General features: G+C 39.8%; 2 protein-coding genes across 3 annotated transcripts in view; both read right to left on the bottom strand.

The window, feature by feature from the left end:
* LOC140741767 (haloacid dehalogenase-like hydrolase domain-containing 5) overlaps positions 1 to 8560 on the bottom strand; it is a 42703-nt gene extending 34143 nt beyond the window's left edge. For both annotated transcript variants that reach the window (XM_073072139.1, XM_073072140.1), the window contains exon 1: positions 8366 to 8560. In XM_073072139.1, the coding sequence (XP_072928240.1) occupies positions 8366 to 8473 (108 nt within the window). In that variant the 5' untranslated portion in view covers positions 8474 to 8560. The remainder of the gene's footprint in view (positions 1 to 8365) is intronic.
* An 11758-nt stretch (positions 8561 to 20318) lies between these two features.
* isy1 (ISY1 splicing factor homolog) overlaps positions 20319 to 23368 on the bottom strand; it is a 28153-nt gene continuing 25103 nt past the window's right edge. The window contains exons 10-11 of the mRNA XM_073072141.1: positions 21590 to 21676; positions 20319 to 21270 (exon numbers count right to left, since the gene is read on the bottom strand). Of these exons, the coding sequence (XP_072928242.1) occupies positions 21163 to 21270; positions 21590 to 21676 (195 nt within the window). The 3' untranslated portion in view covers positions 20319 to 21162. The remainder of the gene's footprint in view (positions 21271 to 21589; positions 21677 to 23368) is intronic.

Raw genomic sequence — 23368 nt, 5'->3', positions numbered from 1 at the left:
TTGCGTTGTCTCTCTCTCTTTTCCTGGGTCCAAGACCCGAATTAATAGCGATCTTGTGATTCTCAGGAAGGAGGGGGCTGGGATCATAACACTTTGTTCCAGCATCCCAAAGCAGACACTTTATTCTGAGCTCTGAGGAGAAGGGGTTGCCAGGCGAATGAAGAAAAAGATTCAAGGATGTGATGAAAGCCTCCTGAATGAAGTGCAACATCCAAACTCATTCCCGTTCATCTCTGGCCCATGATTGGTCAAGGTGGAGAAGAAGCATTCCAGATGATACAAAGAACATCGAGTCCACTCGTAGGTGGAATCATATGTCCTGCCCCGGCAGTGAAAGAATTTGCAGTTCCCACACTGTCCTCATTAGCCATCCCGTAACCCACAAAACTAGAGTAGTAGCAAGTTATTCTCGAACCCGAGGGACTGCCTAAGAAGACCACAAATCTCTCATCAATTTCATTTAGCACACACTAGTGCTCTCTTTCCAGAACTAGTTGTTCTATTTGTTTTCAAAGCCCAGTGATATCCCTTCAATTGCTTGCAACCCTTAATATTTAGCACTTCCGAGACAGTAACTCATTAGTTCGCACCCTTAAATTCTCCCCTCAGTAGGTCCCATGTATATGTGCGCAGTGAGCATCACAGTCCATAGCATCCTAAGCTCAAAGTTATCATTGAAATACTGCACATACCTGTAACTGTATACAACCCTGAGATTCATTTTCTGTGAGCATGCTCAGAAAATCATTGAAAGATCAACCAGAGTGCAGAAGACACCAAACTGTGCTAACGCAAATATAAATAAATAGCAATAAATAGCGAGAACGTGAAATAACAAGATAAAGAGCCCTTAAGGCGAGATCATTGGCTGTGGGAACTTCTCAATAGATGAGTGTAGTTATTCCCTTTTATTCAAGAGCCTGATGGCTGAGGGGTAGTAACTGTTCTTGAACCTGGTGGCGAAAGTCCTGAGGCTCTTGTACCTTCTACCCGATGACACCAGCGAGAACAGAGCATGACCTGGGTGGTGGGGATCTCTGATGATGGATGCTGCTTTCCTACAACAGTGTTTCATGTAGATGTGTTCAATGATTGAAAGAGCTTTACCTGTGACGTACTGGGCCAAATCCACTACCTTTTGTAGAGATTTCCATTCAAGAGCATTGGTCTATCCATATCAGGCTATGCTGTAGCCAATCAATACACTCTCCACTATACATTTATAGAAGTATTCCATAAGAATAAGAGTTCCTTGAATTATAATACACAGCACAATATGTTCAATACAACCCATGGAAAACATTTTTGTGAAACAAAACAATATCTAGTTGTGTTTTTTATTGAAAGCTATTTTACTCAAAATAGTTAAATAACTTCAGTTGAAAAATCAAATTATCTCTGCTATTGAATCAGTAGCAATGTTATTACGCACAATGGTCTGACTTACTTCAAGAAGACAAATGCCTGGCAGTGAGTGCAATCAAGCAGATGAATCAATCTGACTTGAGCTGCTCTATTATGTTTTTCTGTTAGTTTGCTGTCACTTAACAGGCACACCAGTCAGAACAGATTTATCTTCTCATTTTGTGTGCAGATGATTAGAAAGACCGATTTTCACGCACAGATGAAACTGTATTTAGTAATCAGATGAAGTCCAGCGGTTTACACAATTGAATATTTCTCCTAAAACACAAATCTCCAGATTCAGGATTTTTGATTGTCAATAGTCTCAACCAGCAATTTCTTGTTCATTTATATTCCAATTTATTCACTTTGAAGGTTACTAAAGTGTGAATTATCCAGCACAGAAGCAGAAATTCACAGCTAACCCACTTTATTTATACAAGTAACATTCCTGTATAAAATGGACCCATTTTCAGCTTTCTTCACAATTACAGAGTTACAAGTTGGCAAACTCTCTGCTGGGAAAAATAAAACAAATGCAAGAGTTAAAGTACATATATGTCACCATATACAACACCGAGATTCACTTTCTTGTGGGCATACTCAATAAATCTATAGAATAATAACCATAACAGAATCAATGAAAGACCACACCAACTTGGGGGTTCAGCCAATGTGCAGAAGATAACAAAATGTGAAAATACAAAAAGAAATAATAAAGTATAAGTTATCTGATGACACTTTGAATGTGATGTGGCAGGGAGGTCAGAAGCTGTATCCAATCCTGATCGTTCTTGCCTTTATGCATCAGAGTCTCCTGTCTGATGGTGGAAAGTCAAAGAGGATGTTGGATGGATGGGCGAGATCCTTGATCATTTTAAGGGCCCTGCATATGCAGCACGCCTGATAAATGTCCCCGATGGATGGCAGATATTGAGGGACCAGGTATTATGAGCTCCCAGAAACTTGGTGCACTTAACTCTCTTTATGGAGGAACCATGTATGCACAGATGGGACTGGTTCATCTGTACCTTCCTAAAGTCCACAATCATTTCCTATCAACTTTAAAAGTGCCATCACCCTACTTACAAAAGCCAGAAAGCATATTCCACCAGGTTCAAGAACAGCTTCTACCGTTTTGTTAGAAGGCAACTAAACAATTCCTTAGTACAACAAGGTGGTTTGTTGTCCTCACAATCTACCTCATTATGTTCCTGCACCTTTTATTTAACTGCCCTGCATTTTCTCTGTAGCAGATACACTTTATTCCACATCGTGATTGTTTTACTTGGTTCTACCTCAACACACTGTGTAATGATTTGATATGTATGAACAGTATGCAAACAAGCTTTTCACTGTATTTCCATACATTTGAGAATAATAAACCAATTGCAATTCCATCACTATTAATGCCCCACCTTGATGAAGATGATGAGTTTATGTAAACTGTCTGAACAAGAGGAACAGAATTTCCTAAACAGTCTTATCCTTTATTTACCTTATAGTTACAAAATGATCTCCAACTCCTGCACCCCCTTCCTCTTCCTGTTATTTTTTAACAACTCGGTATTTACAAACTAAATTCCTGAGGAAAGTAGTCTCTTGAGATTAGAACCCAAATGCATTTGCTAATGTATTTATCAACTTGTTAGATCTAGAAATGGAACAAATTATACTGTGCCTTCTCATTCCTTCAAGTGCCTAATTGTTTAAAAACATGTAAAATTTGTTTAACTTTATAACTTTTTTCCACATTCTTGATCCCTCCACTTCTGCTTCATCTTGGCCTTAACTCTCATTCCAAATCTGATCTGACTCCAACTCACTCACCTCACCAACACTACCTCCAATTCCTTCCCAGTTCTTAAAACTCACTGAGGATTCCACCATTTGCCAAGCTGACAAAATCCTTACAGGCAGCATACCTCCTCACTGTCCTGTCACTTTCAATGAGTTATGAACATATTCCCTGACATTCTGTTTCTGCAGTCCTTTCAGAACTAAATCCTTTATTCTATATTGAAGCGTTACCAAATAGGCAATAATGCTACTAATTTCAGATCACCAGTCCCATAAAACACCTTATTATCCCCTAGACCGTACTTTCTCTCTAACTGTAGCAACTTATTCTGTAATTCCCTGGTACTATTATCACTTGCACTTTACTCTGGCATATCCAGACTGCAAAGATGCATACATCAGGATGCTCTTTATCGATTACAGCTCAGCATTTAATACCATCATGTCCTTGAAACTCAGCAGTAAGCTCCAAGACCTGGGCCTCGATACCCCCTTGTGCAATTGGATCCTGGATTCCCTCACTTGCAGATCCCAGTCAGTTTAAATTGGCAAAAACATCTCCTCCGCAGTCTCCATCAGCACAGGAGCACCACAGGGATGTGTGCTCAGCCCCCTGAGATACTTGCTTTACACCTATGACTGTGTGGCTAAGTTCAGCTACAACACCATAAACAAGTTTGCTGATGACACCACTGTTGTGGGCTGTAGCAAAGGGAGACAGAAAAACTTGGCTGAGCGGTGTAATGACAGCAACCTCTCACTCAATGTCAGCAAGACCAAGGAACTGATTGTGGGTTTCAGGAGAGGGAAACCAGAGATCCATGAGTCAGTCCTCAGGATCAGAGGCGGAGAGAATCAGTAACTTTAAATTCCTGTCACTACCTCAAAGAACCAGTCCTGGAATCATCATACAAATGTAATTGCAAAGAAAGCACGACAGCACCTCTGCTTCCTTAGCAGTCTGTGGAGATTCGGCATGTCATCAAAAACCTTGGCAAACTTCTATGGATGTGTGGTGGAAAGTGTGCTGACTGGCTGCATTACAGCCTGGTACGGGAACACCGATGCCTTTGAGTGGAAAATTCTACGGAAGCCAGTGGATTTGGCCCAGTACATCACGGGTAAAGCCCTTCCAACCATACAGCACATATACACGAAACATTAACCAGCCAGTGGTGCGTGGCATCAGCACCAGACTTTGAGATGAATGGTCTCGAAGTTCACGTCTACATGAAACACCGTCACAGGAAAGTAGCATCCATCTTCAAATATCCTCAGCACCCAGATCACGCTCTTTTCTCACTGCTGTCATCAAGCAGCCTCAGGGCTTGCATCACCAGGTTCAAGAACAGTTACTACCCTTCAACCATTAGGCTCTTAAACAAAAGAGGATAATTACACTCATCTGTTGAGCTGTTCCCACAACCAATTATCTCACTTCAAAGTCTCTTTATCTTGTTATTTCATGCTTTAGTTATTTATTGCTATTTACTTACAGTTGCATTTCAACGGCTAGTTGTACTCTATGCTCTTGCATTGATCCTGTTTGCAGTAACTATTCTATAGATTTGCTGAGTATGCCTGCAGATAAAGGAATCTCAGGAGTGTATGTGGTGACATGTATGTACTTTGATAATAAATTTTACTTTGAACTTTATACTACTTCAATGCACTGTTGTAATGAAATGATCTGCATGGATGGCAAAGATTTTCACTGTATCTCAGTACACACGTGACAATAATAAACCAATAATAAATTGGTTTACTTTCAGTTTAGTTGCCTGGGTTTTGACAGCTGGTTTCTATTACTTAGGGGCTTGGGGCTCAGGTGGAAACCCTCTTCAAAGGTCGTTTTACAAAATAAGAGACTCGTTACAAATGAGTGGTTTATGGATAGAATGAAACTGATAAAATGAGAAAAACTCAGTTTTTGATATAGCCAGTGAGAAAGAAATGGAGACAGCACTGGAGGGAAAATGATATAGCGAGAAAAAAAACTGAAGTTGTTAACTATATATTGTTAACATGGCATAAAAACAAGCCCCACACACAAAATGCTGGAGGAACTCAGCAAGCCAGGCAGCATCCATTGGGGAAAAAAAAGAGTACAGTCAATGTTTCGGGCCGGGACCAATGCTGCCTGGACTGCTGAGTTCCTCCAGCAATTTGCGTGTGTTGCTTGGATTTCCAGCATCCGCAGATTTTCTCTTGTTTGTGACTGATCTAAGCCCATCAGTTCCACACCATTGCAATTAGATCAGTGTTCCATCTAACTTTTCAAAGAAAAGTACAACAGGCTGTGATTTAAAACAGGAAGCTCATCTAATTGTCATCCCAGGCACATTAGATTAAAATTAAGCAATTCTGTTGCTTCTATATTGAAATACATTTCTGTTATCACATTGCAGATCCCAATGTTAATTATAAAGAGCAGAATCACTTTATTATGAATGTTATGAGTGATGGACAGACCTGATGGAAATGGGCTGCAGAGATAACCATTCCCAACCCCCCCTCCTGAGAACTACGAACTATTGCTGTTGCTATGCTGCCATTGAGAGAGAGAGAGAGAGAGAGAGAGAGAGAGAAAGAGAGAGATAAAACACAGGCAAGAACATCTGCTACAGATAAGAGGGGGAGAGAGACTGTTGATTTACTGTATTTTGACTCTTCCTGGATTATTTACCCTCCACTACTTTACTTTGCTCGTTAACATTCCTCAGGAGACAGCAGGAGTGGCCTGATTTGATGGACACGGTCATTCAGAGTTGATGGATAGCTGAGACCCCGTGAGTGGGGAAAAAAGACAGGTCTGGAGAGACACCCTTCAGACACACCAATGGACACTGACTGAGTGTTGGGAACCCACAGAAAGGTGGGGGCTTCGGAGACCGAACCAGGAGATCGGTCAGTAAAGCTCACAGTGTTACAGCAGGGCCGGTGGGGACTTGTGTGTGTGTCCACTCATGCCAGAGTGACGAGTCCACCACAGAAGAACGATCTAGCTGAAGACCAGAGGGATCATAACTGAATGGCCACAACAATATGACGGATTAAGAAAGCCACAAGAAGGTTTGCCTGCCACAACAGTTGCTGTTACATCTCGCTCGCTCGCTCTCTCTCTCTCTCTCTCTCCCCAACGATTTCAATACAACCATAACTACCTCAGCATTTATGAACAGAACTCTATACTTTCCTATGACAATTCATTTACCCCTAAGACATCGATAGAGCTTGTTTATTATTGATTATTATTATTCCTACACTTTTAGGTTTATTACTGCTAACTTGTTTTATATGTATATTTGCATTTTTGATATTGTATCGTGTAGTTTACTAATAAACACCTTTAGTTTGGTACCACCAGACTCCAACGGATTCTTCTTTCTCTGCTGGTCTGACACCCAGTTACGGGGTACGTAACATGAAAAAGGTGCTCATTTAACACAGCAGACCTGGTTACATTTTATTTGAAGTAAATATCTTAAAATTATAGGCCAGTTGCACCCTCTCTACTAAATTTATTGAATGTAATATTACATGGAAATCATTTTTGGGCATATCATGCACAACTCAGTCCTGCATGCAGTCTTAAAACATTGAAATGCTCCCATAACCTATGGACATATTTTCAAGGACTCTTCATCTCATGTTTTTAATGTTTATTGTTTATTTATTTATTATTATAATCATTTCTTTCGTTTTGTATTTATACTGTCTGTTGTCTTTTGCATACTGGTTGAACACCCAAGTTGGTGTGGTCCTTCACTGATTCCATTATGGATTTATTGAGTATGCCCACAAGAAGATAAATCCCAGAGTTGTCTATGTTGTAAATGTACTTTGATAATAAATTTACTTTGAAAAAGAAAATGACTGTTATCCCAAGCAGTTCTTTTGATAAGACACATTTTGGCCTGGATATGGCTAATGAAAACAGTAGACACTTAACAATTCCTTCCATGCAGTTCCCTCTCCAGCTTAATTGCTCCCTAGGGTACTGAGTGTGTGGAGTTTACAGGGTCCTCGAGTTTGCTTCCCCAATGCTAAAGCTGGGCTAGTAGTAGTCCAATTGGCCACTGTGAATTGCCCATATACTAAGGCAATGAGTGTGAGGTGGGAGGGACGGGGGTAAATTTGTTGGCATTATGAGTGTATAGCTTACAGGGAAATAAGTGGGAGAATTAAACTGATGGGAACACTTTAAGAGCTGACATAGACTCCATGATCTCCTTTAGATATATGAAATAAATAGGCAAATGACTCAGATTTGAAGCACAGTATTAAGGATTTCAGCATCCATTACATCATCAAGGAAGTCGAGAAACATGCTGTTTGCTTTCCTATCAGAATACCAGATAATAGGCTCTTCTCTCTGACAGTTTATTCGAGCGATGCAACGTTAGCAAATGTAACATGAAGGAAGTGGTCTGAACATTAGAACTTGTATGTCCTGTATAATGCGGTATTCACTCCGAGTCTTTGCAGCAACGTGAATAGTCAGAAGTTAACATTAAGTTGTTTAGACAAGTGATCAGATGGCTGGTAAAAGAGGTGTCATGTCAATAGTGAACAATCCCCGAGAGCTTCACAATAAACGCTGCTGCCTCAAAGAATTCACGACACGCTACCTGACAAAAAGAAGCCCACACATCTTTCAGTATTTTTCAACGAATTAACAATGGTAATGCTGACCATATTTAAATAATCGCATGTTAATTTTAGCATTTGCACTGCAACCTTAACTTTGGCATTGCCTCGATCATTTGTTTACTCGGTATATCTGGAATAATGGAATCTGTCTACCGCCTGGAACTACCACTTTAAAAAAACAGTTGGAGGTGATGTGTGTAAAAAAAAGCATCACACTGCTGGAGGAACTCAACGGGTCGAGAAGCATCTGTGGAGGCATCCGGATAGTCGATCTTTGAACTACATTACAGCAGCAGCAGCAATCTCCTGTCTCAATCAGGTATTTTAAAGATATCAAATAAATGTAAAACATGTTCTTTATTAAACCCCTCTATTGTTTTCTGAGTGAATTGCAGCATTTCTCTCTTGCACCGAGGGACAATGAGTACCTAACAGTGGGTGAATGACAGGCTGTTTACAAGAACATTTTATATCCCAGGTCTCTATTCTCTCCCTCACCCCGCGTTACCTGAGATCCTGCCGTGCTGCTCATTACTCTGGAACACGCTGGTGCCACTTTCTTTAACGTCTTCAGCGTCGCCCGAGCGACCCGGCTCAGCGAAAGCAACGCGCTCATTCTCGGGCGCTGCAGCCACTCTCCGCGGCGCCGCCAGCGTTCGGGCTCATCATGGTGCTCGTCACCGCCCCCCCGGGCTGATTGACAGCTCGGCGCCGCACCTATCAATCCCTCGCCCCCTCTCGTCACCGCCCCCCGGGCTGATTGACAGCTCGGCGCCGCACCTATCAATCCCTCGCCCCCTCTCGTCACCGCCCCCACCGGCTGATTGACAGCTCGGCGCCGCTCCTCTTCAATCCCTCGCCCCTCGCGTCACCGCCCCCACTGGCTGATTGACAGCTCGGTTCCGGCTCACAGCGCCTCCTGTGGCACCCGCCTGGCATAACCTCCCTCCCTCCGCTGCAAAAAGCGAATGAGGGCACAAAGCCTTCTAACATCGCAGCGGCACGCAAAAAGGAGGGAGACGGCATCGCAGCACCCACCCACCCAACCCCAACCCAATGCAATGTGCACGGGAGGGATCGTATTAGCAAATTTGTAAGTGAATCGAGATAGGACGATACTGCTTCAGTCTAAGTGTGATCGGTGGAGATGGAATCTACCCAAAGGCGAACACACAGACCCTATGGGTGAGGACATACAGTAATGCAGGCGGCAGGTCGGAACGGCCCTCGATGAGTTTGACCCCGTTACAACGTTTTCAAATAATTGTTCCCGTGTATCACGAATGGATCGTTACGGACATTCGGGGCTTTCAGAGGCACAGTGAAATCCCCCGCAGATCTGAAGTTAAAGCGGAAGATGCCAGGGTTGGGACGGCGGATCAGGGAGGAGAGGAACGGCCGAAGATCCGACTCGTTGGCCTAGAGCATTAACTCTGTTTCTCTCTGGATGAATGCTGCCTGAACCGCTGAGTGGCTGACCTCTTCTGACTTTTAAATATGCTCTACAGCGCCATTCGGTTTTCCCATAGGTCCCAGCCCCTCCTTATGCAGTGGCGGGAAGTATTTAAACGCGAACTTCTACTGCAGATGGAAGTGTCCCCAGCACCCATCCCTTACTTTGGATTGTGGCCCCACGCAATGTTTGATTATATTTCCAGCCTGGCCAAAGTGCATAAGGCATAGGAGCGAACAAGGCCATTCGGTCCATTGAGTCTGTTCCGCCATTCCATAATGGCTGATTTATTAACCCTCTCAATCCCATTTCCTGCCTTCTCGCTGTAACCTTTGACGAATTAAGAATCTGTCAACCTCCACTTTAAATACACCCAGTGACTTGGCCTCCACAAAATTGACAATGAAGACAGGATGAAGAGGTCAATACTCCCCAATGCCATTAGGCTTTACAATTCTACCGCCAGGACTTAAGAACTTTTTAAAAGCTATTATTAATGCTTTTTGAGATAGTGATTTAGATGCATATCATATTTTTTTACTGAGTTAAGTATTGTATGTAATTAGTTTTGCTACAACAAGTGTATGGGACATTGGAAAAAAAGTTGAATTTCCCCATGGGGATGAATAAAGTATCTATCTATCTATCTATGAATTACAAAGATTCAAATCCACCCCCCCCCCATTAAATAAATTTCTCCTTAACTCTGTTCTAAAAGGATGCCCCTCTTTCACCGATTTGAAAAATTTCTAACAGCAGCTGATGTTTACCTCAGTGTGTATTGCTGGGAATAGCTTTCAGAGTAAAGATTCAGTATGGGATAGACTTCAACAAAGACTACTGCATCCGCTGTTGGACCTTCTGACAAACAGAATTATCAGAAGGCCATGGACGATCTCAGCACCGCCAGCTCAGGGTAGTGGGCATTGGTGCTGAGATTAAGGTTGTCCATGAGAGAGAGAATCCTTGTCACCACCAGCCACTCTTGTCTCAAAGTCCTGGTAAATAAATTTTATTTCAAGGAACTAGCAAATTGGATCAATTATACCCATTTCCCCACAGGGCCTTGAGGATATTCCTTGCAGACCACTGCTTAGTCTAAAATGTTCAGTACAAAGATTTCTATGAGGCTCAGGCACTTTGACTTTCCCAGACTGAATGGTAATTTCCATGGAAACATGGTCAGACTTGCTCTCTGCAACAGGTAGAAGCTTATAGAGTAATAACTTGCTGTTCATGTACCAGGGCTGAGCTTGAAGAAGCTCCACATCAAAGAACGAGGACCACATTGAATACATTTCCTTTCTCTGGGGAAATGATCATGGAGAAGTAAACTTGAGGGAACAGAAAACCTACTCTTGCTGTAATTCTTATGCTCCAAATTGTTATGGCTTTATTTCTCTGCAGACACCATCAATCTCCAGATGAAATGGTTTGCATGACTGCCGTGGCACAGGGGAATGGGGTCTGGGCTCATTAGATTCTGTACCACAACTGAGAGCTATCTCTGCTCAGAACAGAGGGGCATCCTTTTAGAACAGAGATGAGGAATTTCTTTAGTCAGAGAGTAGTGAATCTGTGGAATTCATTACCACAGGTGACTATGGAGGCCAATTCATTGGGTATATTTAAGGCAGAGCTTGATAGAGTCTTGATTGGTCAGGGGATGAAAGGATACGGGGAGAAGGCAGGAGATTGGGGTTGAGGGGGGAAAAGGATCAGCCACGGTGAAACAGTGGAGCAGACTCGATGGGCCAAATGGCCTAATTCTGCTTCTATGTCTTATGGTCTTAAATTGGACCTTATCTGAGGTAAATTAAAGATCATCAAGCCAGCTGCCATTGAGCATGGCGTTGGTTTTGCAGCCATTCGCTCTGACCAGTTCAAATTGGTTCCAGATATTCCATAAGACATAGGAGCAGAATTAGGCCATTCAGCACATCAAGTCTGCTCCGCCATTCCATTTCCCTCTCAACCCCATTGTCCTACCTTCTCCCCATAACCTTTCACTCCATGAGTATTCAAGAACCTATCAACCTCTGCCTTAAATGCACCCAGTGACTTGCCTCCACAGCCACCTGTGGCAATGAATTCCACAGATTCACCACCCCCTGGCAAATAAATTCCTCCTCATCTCTGTTGTAAATGGACATCCCTCTATCTTGAGGCTGTGCTCTCTGGTCCTAGACTCCCCCACCAAAAGAAATATCCACTTTATCTAGACCTTTCAACATTCGATAGGTTTAGGTGAGATTCCTCTTTATTCCTCTAAATTCCAGTGAGTACAGGACCAGAGCCTTCAATCACTGATCACACGATAACCATTTCATTTCGGGAATCATTCTTGTGGATCTCCTCTGCACCCTCTCCAATTATTCATCTGTGACTGACACAAGGTCTGAGCAGAAGGTGGTAATGGTATTGACCTAATGGAATCATCACTGCTCTTAAATACTGGTGTGTCCTTCTTGCCAAATTCAACCAAAGGCTGGATACAACACAAAGGTGGTATAGGAGAGAGCACCCTCGTCAGCCTTCAGATTTGATCGTCAAATATCGATTCCTAATTCACAAATGGCATTTGAAACAGCATTGAGGAAAGCTCAGGAGAGAGCAGGAAGTAGGAAGTAAATATTGGATCTGGAGGAGTTTCTCACAATGAGAATAGTTAGGTTATATTGTAAAAGACATTGTAAAAATCTATACCTATATAAAACATTAAGGAAAAGTTTTTAAAAACGTAAATATAGAAAGGAGGAATTAACGTGAAAATATTTCCACATTTAGGCAGGGGAGATTAGAGGCATAGCAAAAAAAAAATGGCCAAGCTTCTCAGAAATGGACAGAAAATAATTCTAAACACACAGGTTTAGAACATTTCACCTCTTCCTCCTTTCCATGAGACCTCTTCTTGTGCACCCAAACCTGATGCGGGCCTAGCCAAACAGCTTGATAAGCCCACATGGCCACAAAAATGTGTGGCTAAGTATAAATATAATCCTAACTTAAGTCACACCACCTAAAAAGCTGTGGGAGTTCTTATATTGTTCAAGTACCAAACAGCTCTATTTTACCACAACTCTCCTTCCAATTAATTACCAATAATTTGTGAATAATTGATCATCACTTTGTATAGCTTAATTTGGGGTAGGATTTCTGCCAGCACTGTTAATTCCAGAAAACACAACATAAAGTGTATCATGTAAGTCAAACTTGGCACTGTTGGTACTAAGTCTGAAATATGCTTTGGGTAATTCCAAGTATTTGTGGTGCTATAAGCACTTCCAATCATGGCAGACAGCACAGACCACACTAAAAATGTGTGGAGTCTTTGTGCTTACACTTCCAGCAAAATCGGCATCTATACCACCTATACATTGACCTTTATGGCTGACCCAATTAAAGAAAATGAAAAGTTAAGGGCAGTGACGCTGAATATGTATCTGTCAGTACCTCCAGTTGAACTGTCTTTTTGTGTGTTTCCCCCCTAGCCGTCAGTCTGTGGTTTTGTATTGCCATGTGCTCTTGTTCGTTTTTGTGCTCCTGTCCCCACTCCTGATCTACTCCACCCCTGTATCACTGAGTACGCCATCTCTCACCTGTTCCTCATTATTACCTGTTTTGCTGCCATTTGTGTCTCATTGTGCCTCTCTGTTTATTGCTCAGTGCATTTTAGTCCTGTGTTTTCACCTGTTTGTTGCCAGATTGTGCCCATAAATTTTCCTGAGCCTTTTCAGCATTCATATCTGTACTCTGTCTGAATATTGACTCTACCTATTTCCTGATTCTGGTTTTTGTATTTCTCTGGATGTTTTGATCTCTCCCTGAACTTTGATGCTGACTTTGTTTGCACCTTGGAATTTGTTACTCAATTAATATCACTGTGTGCATAGTATTGGGTCTGCGATTAGATCCCTGCTCCAGCGTCCTGCCAGTATCTTATAACTAAACATACAACTTTTAAGAAAGTAAAAGAATTAAAAGGTAACAGATTCCTTGAATTGGCCCAGGGCCAATTTACATATATTAATTTTAGTACCAGCATTTTTGGTTATTAAATCATGTGTTTTATTGACTCAAATTTATTGGATGAATCTTTCTTTAACTGTGTGTATTTTAAACTTTGCCTGAACTACAGCAAACTCACAAATGAATACTATGCCTCCTCCTTTACAATCAAGGATATTTCCAGATAATTTTGAAGCTAAAAATGTACTGAATGATAAATGGAACTTTTAGAATTTATTGAATGACACAAGTACTTAATTAGCTTTTTTATAATTATATAAAACAGAGCACATGAAATCCAACAGAAGATGTATTGTCTATTAAATGCATGCTCTTGTCACATGCACAAATTACAAGGCTAAGGGTAGATTTAGTTTCAACAATGGGGTTTTAGATGTAGACTGCAACTTTAATATACTAAAATAATTCAATGAACTTCACAGGAACTTTATGAAACAGATTTTGGCACTGAGCCACATTAGGGTAAATGTCAAAAACCTGATCAAAGGGATAGACTTTGATTACTTAATTCAGGAAACATTTGGGAAAGGTTTTCCAAAGATTAGAGGCTTGGCAGTTCAGTACACTATTGACAATGGTAGTGTAACCATCAAAAGGAGTGCTCAGTATGCCAAAATATGCAGCAGCACAGATTTCTTGGAAAGTTGTGGGCAAGATATTTATTGAGTCAGAGAGGGACAAGATCACAGATAGTTTTGAAAGCATATTTGTGAGTTTAGATTGGTATGTCATTTAATCAGAAGCTAATGTCAGTTAACAGTCAAGTGAATGGACACAAGCAATAATTTTGGAAAACTTTAAATATGAAAGGTAGGAAAAGGGAGGCTGGCCAGGAGTAATTGACCTGTAATGTTAATTCTATTTCTGACTCCTCAGATATCACATAAGTTGCTATTACCAACATTTTTTTTTAAAATTTCTTCTTCAGTGTTTTGGATAAGAATAGTTAAGCAATTAAGGTGCGGATGAGACTTTAGGGCAGGGGTGTCAAACTCATTTTAGGTCACGGGCCAGATTGAGCAAAATGCAGCTTCATGCGGGCCGGATCAGTCGGACGCGTGCGAACGCAGCTTTCGTTGCCTCCGTTTTTTCAGCCTGCTCTCATGTGTCTCAGTCTCTGCTATAACTACAAAGTGTTTCACTTTACAACTTCTGTTTCTTATGAAGAAGACTGCCGAGCAAGACTGCCGAATAAACACTAAAAACCCTGAAAACCTGGTACCTGAATAAACTCAGCATTAGCCATATCATACGCCATAGGCGCTTCGATTACTGGGGCCAGCTTTAATAGTAATTACCGTAGATATTATCTTGCGGGCCAAAGATAATTCCACCGCGGGCCTTGAGTTTGACATATATGCTTTAGGGAGTAGATAAAGTGAAGCACAGGTAGAATTGGGTAATGTCACAGAAATGCAGCTAGGTAGTGAGTGTAGTGCAGTTGCAGAGCCAAATCCCAAATCAGTCTATATAACCAGTCTCATTCACCTGCAAATAGTTACCAGAGAAAGAATAATATCATTGATCTGTTAGCAAATAGCATCAAAGATAAATTCAAACAATTGAAAGTCACACTGACATAGTTGTTGAATCAGGGTATTCCACAAAACATATTTTCAGCCTAGGCACTTCCAGCCATATCTCCAGCACTTTTTTTGTAGTGATATTAAAAATAACTCGTGTTGATATTTTTTTTGTGTTGAGTACTTGTTAAGATTGTATTTTACTGACTTGCTTGGTTTAGCTTGGAGATGTGAATCTCCCTCACAGCTCTCCTGTGTCTAATGCTGATCCTCCTTTATATGTAATTGATCAGAATGCTCTGTATTTTAGCTGAAAGATTATAATTTGCTCTAGACAAATTTGGTGGGATCTCACAGATGGCAATTGGGTTATAAAGGGATGACTCGTAGGTGGGAAGCTTATAAAAGTGTAACTTCAAGAGTCCAGGGGCATCATATTTCTGCTAGAATGAAGGCCAAGGCTGGGAAGTTCAGGAAACCCCTGTTGATGAGAGATATTGAAATCTAGGTCAGGAAAAAGGGGGCATATGTAGACAATTGAACAAGCAAATCTCTCAATGACTATAGATATTGAAAGAATACACTTAAAATAGATACAACACACCCAAAATGCTGGTGGAACACAGCAGGCCAGGCAGCATCTATAAGGAGAAGCACTGTCGACGTTTCGGGCCGAGACCCTTCGTCAGGACCGTTTGAATTTCCAGCATCTGCAGATTTCCTCGTGTTTGCACTTAAAATAGATGTTCAGAGGTGCAGATGCACATCAGCCTGGAGCACTTCACCTTTTCCAGTCCTGACTTCTTGATGAGGATTAGTGTAGAATCTCCTGACTTTCCCTTCCTATGACTAGTGGTGTGCCAGAGATTAGTACTGGAGCCTTTGTAATTTACATATACACATATAAGGCATGATTAGCAAGTTTGATGATACTAAAATAGGTAGTATTGTAGACGGTGAAGCACATTGAAATTAAGAGGGATCTTGATTATCTAGGTGAGTGGGACAAGGATTGACAAATTGCTTTCAGTTAGGTTAAGTAAAAAGTGTTGCTTTTCAGGATGTCAAGCCAGTGTGGGATTTGTATATTGAATGGCCAGCCCCTTGAGAGTATGTTGGAACCTAGGACTATGAGTATATAGTTTGCTGTAGGCAGGATGACAGGTATACAGGGTTGTGAAGAAGGCACTTAGCACACTTCAGCAGCCTGGCATTGAGTTTCGGAGTTGGGACATCATTTTGCAGTTATACAAGATGTTGGGGAGGCTGAGCATTGTGCACAGTTTTGGTCACCCTCTTATATAAAAGTCATTAAACTGGAAAAGAGTGCAGAGGAGATTTACAAGGATACTGCCAGGATATGAGGGCTTAAATTAAAGGGAGCAATTGGGCAGCTAGGACTTCTTAGCTGGGAATGGAGGAGATTGAGAGGTGATCTCCGAGAAGTATGAAAGATCATAAAGGGCATAGAGAGGGTCTTTTCTCCAGAGAAGGGCAATTAAAAACTAGGGGGCATAGGTTTAAGTAGGTCCCATTTGGCTGATGAGTATATGGAATGAACTGCAGATGAACTGACTGACGCAGATACAATAACCACATTCAAAATACATTTGAATTTCAGGATAGGAGGGGTATAGAGGGACATCAGCCAAATGGTACTACTTGGTGGATACCAGGGTTATCATAGATGTTTGGCCGAAAGGTTGTATTACTCTAACTCAGTGATTCCCTATGCGGGTGGTACGTGTCCTAAGGGACCGTTAGGGGAAATAGAAGCCATGGGGGGAGGGGCAGTAAATGCACCCTAACTTGAGGCATGAGATGGAACCGACCGTGTCAACTCGCTGCCATTGTCAACATCCGATAGGCATTCCCAGTTTGTGTTAATTTTTTTAAATTTTAATTTAGCCACATTAATTATGTATGGCACCATCTCTGAAGGTGGTGAAGCCTTGAATCCCACTTTGCGAAGAAACAGAAACTACAGAAAGTGCGTTCACACTATGTTACATATCTGGAGTACAGTTTTATTTTGTTCTCGTCAGATCAGCAACGCCCCGTGTGTTTTATTTGTAATACTGTATTGTCTAATGAAGCTATGAAACCATCGATTGCAGGAATACTTCCGTAAAAGTCACCCTGAGAGGCTACTTGTGGTATTACTCAGTTCCACAAGAAGTATTTGCATACTCGAATCATTTGCCAAGAAAGCGAAAAATGACCTTGATAGTGGACTCATGGGTTTTTAATAACATTTTCAAAATGATAAAGTGTGGAAAATCTCATACAATTGGTGAACGATTAATAATGCCTGCTGTATCAGAAGTGCTCACCACTGCCCTCAAAATGGCTATCAGTGTTTTAAAATCAATTCCTCTGAGTAATAACTCTGTAGCCTGACGTATTGACGGAATGCGAGAAGACATTATCAACTATGCATAGAGCTACAATAAAAAACAATATGTGTGTGTACAGCTTATCAAATTGGAAAAATTTATGAAGGCTCTCTAAAGTTAAAAAACAAATTATCAACCGAGATTCTACGATGATATCATTGAGAATGGAAGTATTCTGATTAGGAATGCGATTTCTTGTGCAAACCAGATGGAGCACCATACATGACAGGTCACCATGCTGGTTTAGAGGTATTAATGAGAAAAAAAATTCCAAGTGTTTGCAATCCATTGTGTAATTCATCGTCAACATCTCACAGCCAAAACCCTCAGCCATTGATTTTTTTCAAGCATGACTCTTGTAATATCTGTTATCAACAAAATTAAAGCTCATCCATTAAATAGCAGAATATTTTGTCAGTTATGCCAATATAACAATGAAGAGTTTGAATGCTTGCTTCTTCACACTGAAGTACACTGGATGCCAAAAGGTTGCTGCATAAAACGTTTCTTTGATCTTTTTGACACTGTTGTTGAATTTGTGCTCAAAGTTGACAAGCTTGGGAAACAAGATTGAACTTCTAATTGGAGATGTGCCATACTTTGCTAATCTGTATGACAAAATGAGCATTCTAAATATGGAACTGCAGGGTAGAATTTCAATTTAATCCAGGCAAAAAGTGCAGGCAGAAAATCAGAAATATATAAGCAAAACTTTGGGAGAAGAATGTTCTCAGTTTCCCTGTATCAAAAATATGACTCTCTTTCAAAGATGGTGATTTGCAAGAGTACTGCTTACACCTGCAGTCACTGAAGGATTTTTCAAATCAATTCATGGATTTGGACTGGGCAATTAGCCCATTTCTTTGCAAGGTGGAAGAACAGGAAGAGAACTTGCAAGAAGAAATATCAAAATTCAGAATGATAAGCAAAAATGCTTTTCAAAAATATTGTCTTTTGTGGTATGTGGTGCACTGTCATACAAAGTTTCCAAGTCTTTGAGAATAGCCAAACTACTCTTCATTGCATTTCCATCCTCCTACCTTGTTAAAAAGGTCTTCAAGTACAGTGAACCACATACTCACAAAAAACAGAAACTGCTTGGACATTGTTATGCGTGAGGGCTTAAGGTTTTTGCGGTCACAACTTGAGCCAGATATTTCAACTCTTGCTAAAAAGATATCAAAGCTGTTGTACAGCGCACAGGTATTGTGTAAGCAAAGTTTAAAGACAAATAAAAATTTAAAGCAGAATAATCTTTCTCATGTTTACATATGGTAGACATGTTTTTACACTATGGGGGTACTGGAAAGTACATTGTGCCTAAGAGGGACATTGGCAAGTATGAAAGTGCTTTGGGGAGGGGTGCATTGGGCTAAAAAATTGGGAAACACTGCTCTAATTTTAACTGATTGACTAATGCTATTTTTTAAAAATTAGTCTTAAATTTGACTGTAGTTCTGGTGGATTTGATCTGTACATTATACCACATGGTATTGAACTTAAATATACAAGTCATTGATTTGAGCTAAAGATAGGTGCCAATGCAGTGACCTCAGGAATCAATACACAGACATAATTTTAAGAAAAGTACCCTTGGCCTCATTTCATGACTGATTATACCCCTCTTCTATCACTGATCCATGTGAAAAAAAGATGGAAAGAAAACTTAAGCCCAATAAGAGGGAAATATTCTGTAAACAAACTTCCAAGTATCTCAGGTAATTAAAAAAATAGTAATATGTTGTCATTGTTGCTCCCTTCCACGCTCTGTTGTGCATTGGGCGGCAACCTTGCCATTTCCTTAGCATTTTTGCCTGTTTTTTTTTAAAAGCAAGGCCGAGTTGCTAGCTTGATACTCAACCTAGCTCAGATGGAAAGCATGCAAGGACCTGGCCGGATTTGAACCCAGGACCACTTGCCTTGAAGTCCAGTGCAGATGCCCCGGCCAGCTTACTAATAGATGAGTTAAGTTTTAGTCATAAAGATATTGCTCTTTTCCTCAAAATGCAATTTTCAATTTGGGAAGCTCCCTATTCAAAGTGTACCATAATAACACTAGTAGTACATTCCAGAAATGTTATTACTTCTCATAAAAAGAGCAGCCCAATATTTAGCCAATTCAGAGCCTCAAATCGATCAGTCTCATTTCCCTCCGATCCTCCAAATCACTAAAATGGAATTCTTCATCAAGAGGTGAACTATTCGATTCAAAAAGGCCCAAGTCAGGCTGCACCTAAATTTACACTATTATAAATAGACCATGATCATAGCTCATCTAAATAACTGGGAAAGCAGCCAGGAATTATTCTGCACTATTTCCAAGGACGCACCATGCAGGGACCAGACTTGAGAACACTTGCAGCACTGACTTGTGTAATTTTACTACATGGTTCCACATTATAATCTAACATCTAGCAAATTTGTTGCTAGTGCTTAACATATGCAAGAGTATCAGCTGCTAGTGGTTATCATTTCTACACATTTATTTCTATTGATAGTACTAGACGTACAAAATAATTAGAATACAAAACCATTTTCCTCTCCTACAAAATGGCTTACTATGGATAATTAAAGCTTCCAGAATTGGGATCACCATACTCAGTTCAGGACAATTTCTAAACTTGAGCCCTCCCTGCTCTGAATGGTTCACAAACATTTAAGCTGAGTAAATCTACTGATACTCAATGTAACAGGCATCCAACAGCAATAATAACCTCTAGTGATATGTCAAAAGGACTTCCTAATAAACAGCTTCAACAAATCTAACTTCTAGCTTCCTATCTTCCTCAGCCTGCAGTTAATTCATTAGGTTAAGATGGCAACAATTATACAAGGGAGTTAAATTCTCATCAAAACAGTCCAAAATATTATGAACAATTAAATTTTGATAATGTAGAATCAAATGCAAATTGACCACATACCTAGTTACTGAAGTTTTTGCAAGAATATTCTCAAACACCATAGATCTCCAACTGTAGTTAATTCAATGTAAATAATAGTAAAAAGTATGCCAAAATATAGAATAAATGAATAAGCATAACAAATAGCCCAGCAACTTGGTTTTTTAACAGCTGTAAAGGTTTGAGATTTAATATTTAATAAAACAATGCACTAAAAAGTTCCTATGTTAATAAATGTGTTCTTGTGGGCATAAACACAACAATACTGATGACCTTTATTTACAACTACATATGTTAATCTGATATGAACAGATACCCAAGAGAAATAATTTAAAATCATTAAAACTATTCAGCCTATCATTGATTACTTGCTTTAAAAAGCCTTCAAAATTTACATTTAGCCATGTCTCTGACTATTGTTTATCATGCTGTATATACCTGATGAATAAGATTAAATTTGAGAATTGGAACAGAAATTCAAAAATATTTCAGTGAGAGAAATTTCAATTCATTACAAACAAGTCAAAATGATTTTTATCTAGATTGTGGAGCTAAACATGTTTTAACTCCAAATTTCTCCTTGAACATTTAGAAACAATACTGTATTAACTTTGAAGTAACCACCCAAGTGAAAAAAAACATTCTGCTCAATACCTTAAATAAAAGATGTATAGATTCTATACAAAAAACTGAATGAGAGCATAAAGAGAACAAAATTCAGACCTACGCATTGTTTTATTAAAAATGTATCTTTTTACAATCTATAAAAATTAGAAATTAAAATTTTCCAATTCACATTGAGAAATGAAGGCTGATATATACAGGAAGTGGGTTTTTTTAAGACTTTCTTGGAACCAACAAACCAGACATCAAAAATAAAATTATTTTGATCACTGTGCAAAAGTTTATCATTGTAACAAGAGTGAAATAGTCTCCAGTCTTTCTTCAGTAAAAATTTTCATCGTGGCTTTTTATAGAACAAGTCCTTGTGAATAAACAATTTGTTACAATCCCAGAAGTCTTTTAGCATCTTCACTTTGAGCCATTAAAGCCTCACTAGCATATTTCTGTAACAGCTCCATTTTCTTCCGTCGTACAAGTGCTTCCTCAATCTGTAATGATGAAAATGAAATGTTATCAGATTATCCAATGACAAAATATGATCCAAACTCAAAAATAGGTTAAGTACTTAAAATTACATGCTGTAAAGCAGAACCATTTGCCACTGTTGAAAGAGCTCAAAGCAGATACGAAGTACTTGTGACTTGTATTATATATGTCCTTTGGATGACAACCTAAGATCTGATGCTTTTTTAAAAAAAAGAGCAACAAATCTATTAGAATTTTGGGTAATTTAAAATAACGAATCTTCACATGATAACAGACTTTAACGTAACTGTACTTTTTAGTATTTCTTCAAAATACTCTTACCTCTTTTTGTGATGGCACAGGAACATGAGCTATGAATTTTTGCTGGTCTTCCTCTCCTTCCATCTGTTCACCAGTGTCTTCATCAGACTGAAGAACAAAGTATAAATAACATTTGAGATACTAAGGGAAGATATAATCAGTATTTATCTTAAATGTCATATACATTTAATTTTTAAAAATACATAGATAAAGGTATTGATATAACATATAAAAGCACTAACATTTTGTTTTTGCACAATACAAATCTTTCTCCAGCAGGGATCACTCCACAATTCAACAAAAAGGCACAAGCATGTAATTGTAAAACAATGTAACAACATTCTGATGAAGGGTTTTTGACCCGAAACATTAACTCCGTTTTTCTATGTAAAATTGTAGTCTGACATTCCGAGGATTTCTAGCATTTCCTGTTTTTGTTCTGAAGAAGGCTCTCTGACTGAGATGTCAACTGTATTCATTTCCATAGAAGCTGCCTGACCAGCTGAGTTCCTCCAGCATTCTGTGTGTGTTGCTTTGGATTGTCAGCATTCATAGTTGTTGAGTTTCAAAACAAGACTTTAAATGGAAATTTGATTTGTCCTACTTTAATGTTTTTACACTTTAATAATTACGCTTCCAAATATGCATCGACTATTTTATTTCAAACATATACAATAATGGAAGGCCATGATTTTATTTGCATGCACATGAGGGGTTGAATGGCTTTTCATTATTTCTGCTTCTATTAAAAAACCGGGTGAATTGGCTATTTGTGCACTTGAGCCGATCCATTAATCAACAACATTATGGCTGATCTTCCTAACACTATATTCCTACCTATCCCCGATAGTCCTCGATATCATAAAACAATCCATTGATTTTAAACAATTGAACCTCCATTTATGTTCTCATTGATTAATGGGAGTTCTTAATACCAAATTGCATAAATTTACAGCATAAGAAGCTGCTACTTCAGTTCATTGTGAAATACTAATTAGGAGAAACTACCCAACTCGATTCTACTTTTCAACCTTTGGCATGTAGCCTTGTGCATTACAAAATATCAAGTACTGTTTATTACTTTAAAGCCATTCATTCAGCTAGCTCCTTACCCATATTGCTCAACTTAAAAAAAATTCTTCTACTTCCTTCTAATATGCTGAATTAATTTATTTAAAATTTACACCCACTGATTACTGCAACAAATAATAAAGACAAAGGGCATTTTTGTATCTGGAGGGTTGTAAAAAGATTATACAGAACATGCTATCAGGGCCTTTGTGGGTCAAACCAATGATCTAGATTTAATGAAAGGGAGTGTGATTAACAAATTCACAGGCAAGGAGGGAAAAAACAAACTTTCCTACCCGCTGTATAGGCCCTACAAATTTAACTGTCCCAGTCCAACTTCCCCTGCGTTACAGAAATCATTTTCAATCCCTTTTTATGTTTAAAATTGGCAGTCATAGCACCATCTTCATATCGCAAACATGAGGAAATCTGCAGATGTTGGAAATTCAAGCAACACACACAAAATGCTGGTGGAACGCAGCAGGCCAGGCAGCATCTATAGGGAGAAGTACAGTCGACGTTTCGGGCCAAGATCCTTCGTCAGGACTAACTGAAAGAAGAGACAGTAAGAGATTTTCAAAGTGGGAGGGGGAGGTCCAAAATGATAGGGGAAGACAGGAGGGGAAGGGATGAAGTGAAGAGCTGGGAAGTTGATTGGCAAAAGGGATACAGAGCTGGAGAAGGGAGAGGGTCATGGGACGGGAGGCCTAGGGAGAAAGAAAGGGGTAG

Source organism: Hemitrygon akajei, chromosome 19, assembly GCF_048418815.1.
Source record: "Hemitrygon akajei chromosome 19, sHemAka1.3, whole genome shotgun sequence".
Lineage (NCBI taxonomy): Eukaryota > Metazoa > Chordata > Chondrichthyes > Myliobatiformes > Dasyatidae > Hemitrygon > Hemitrygon akajei.
The sequence above is the reverse complement of the archived record's forward strand: the minus strand, read 5'-3'. Positions and strand labels throughout refer to the sequence as shown.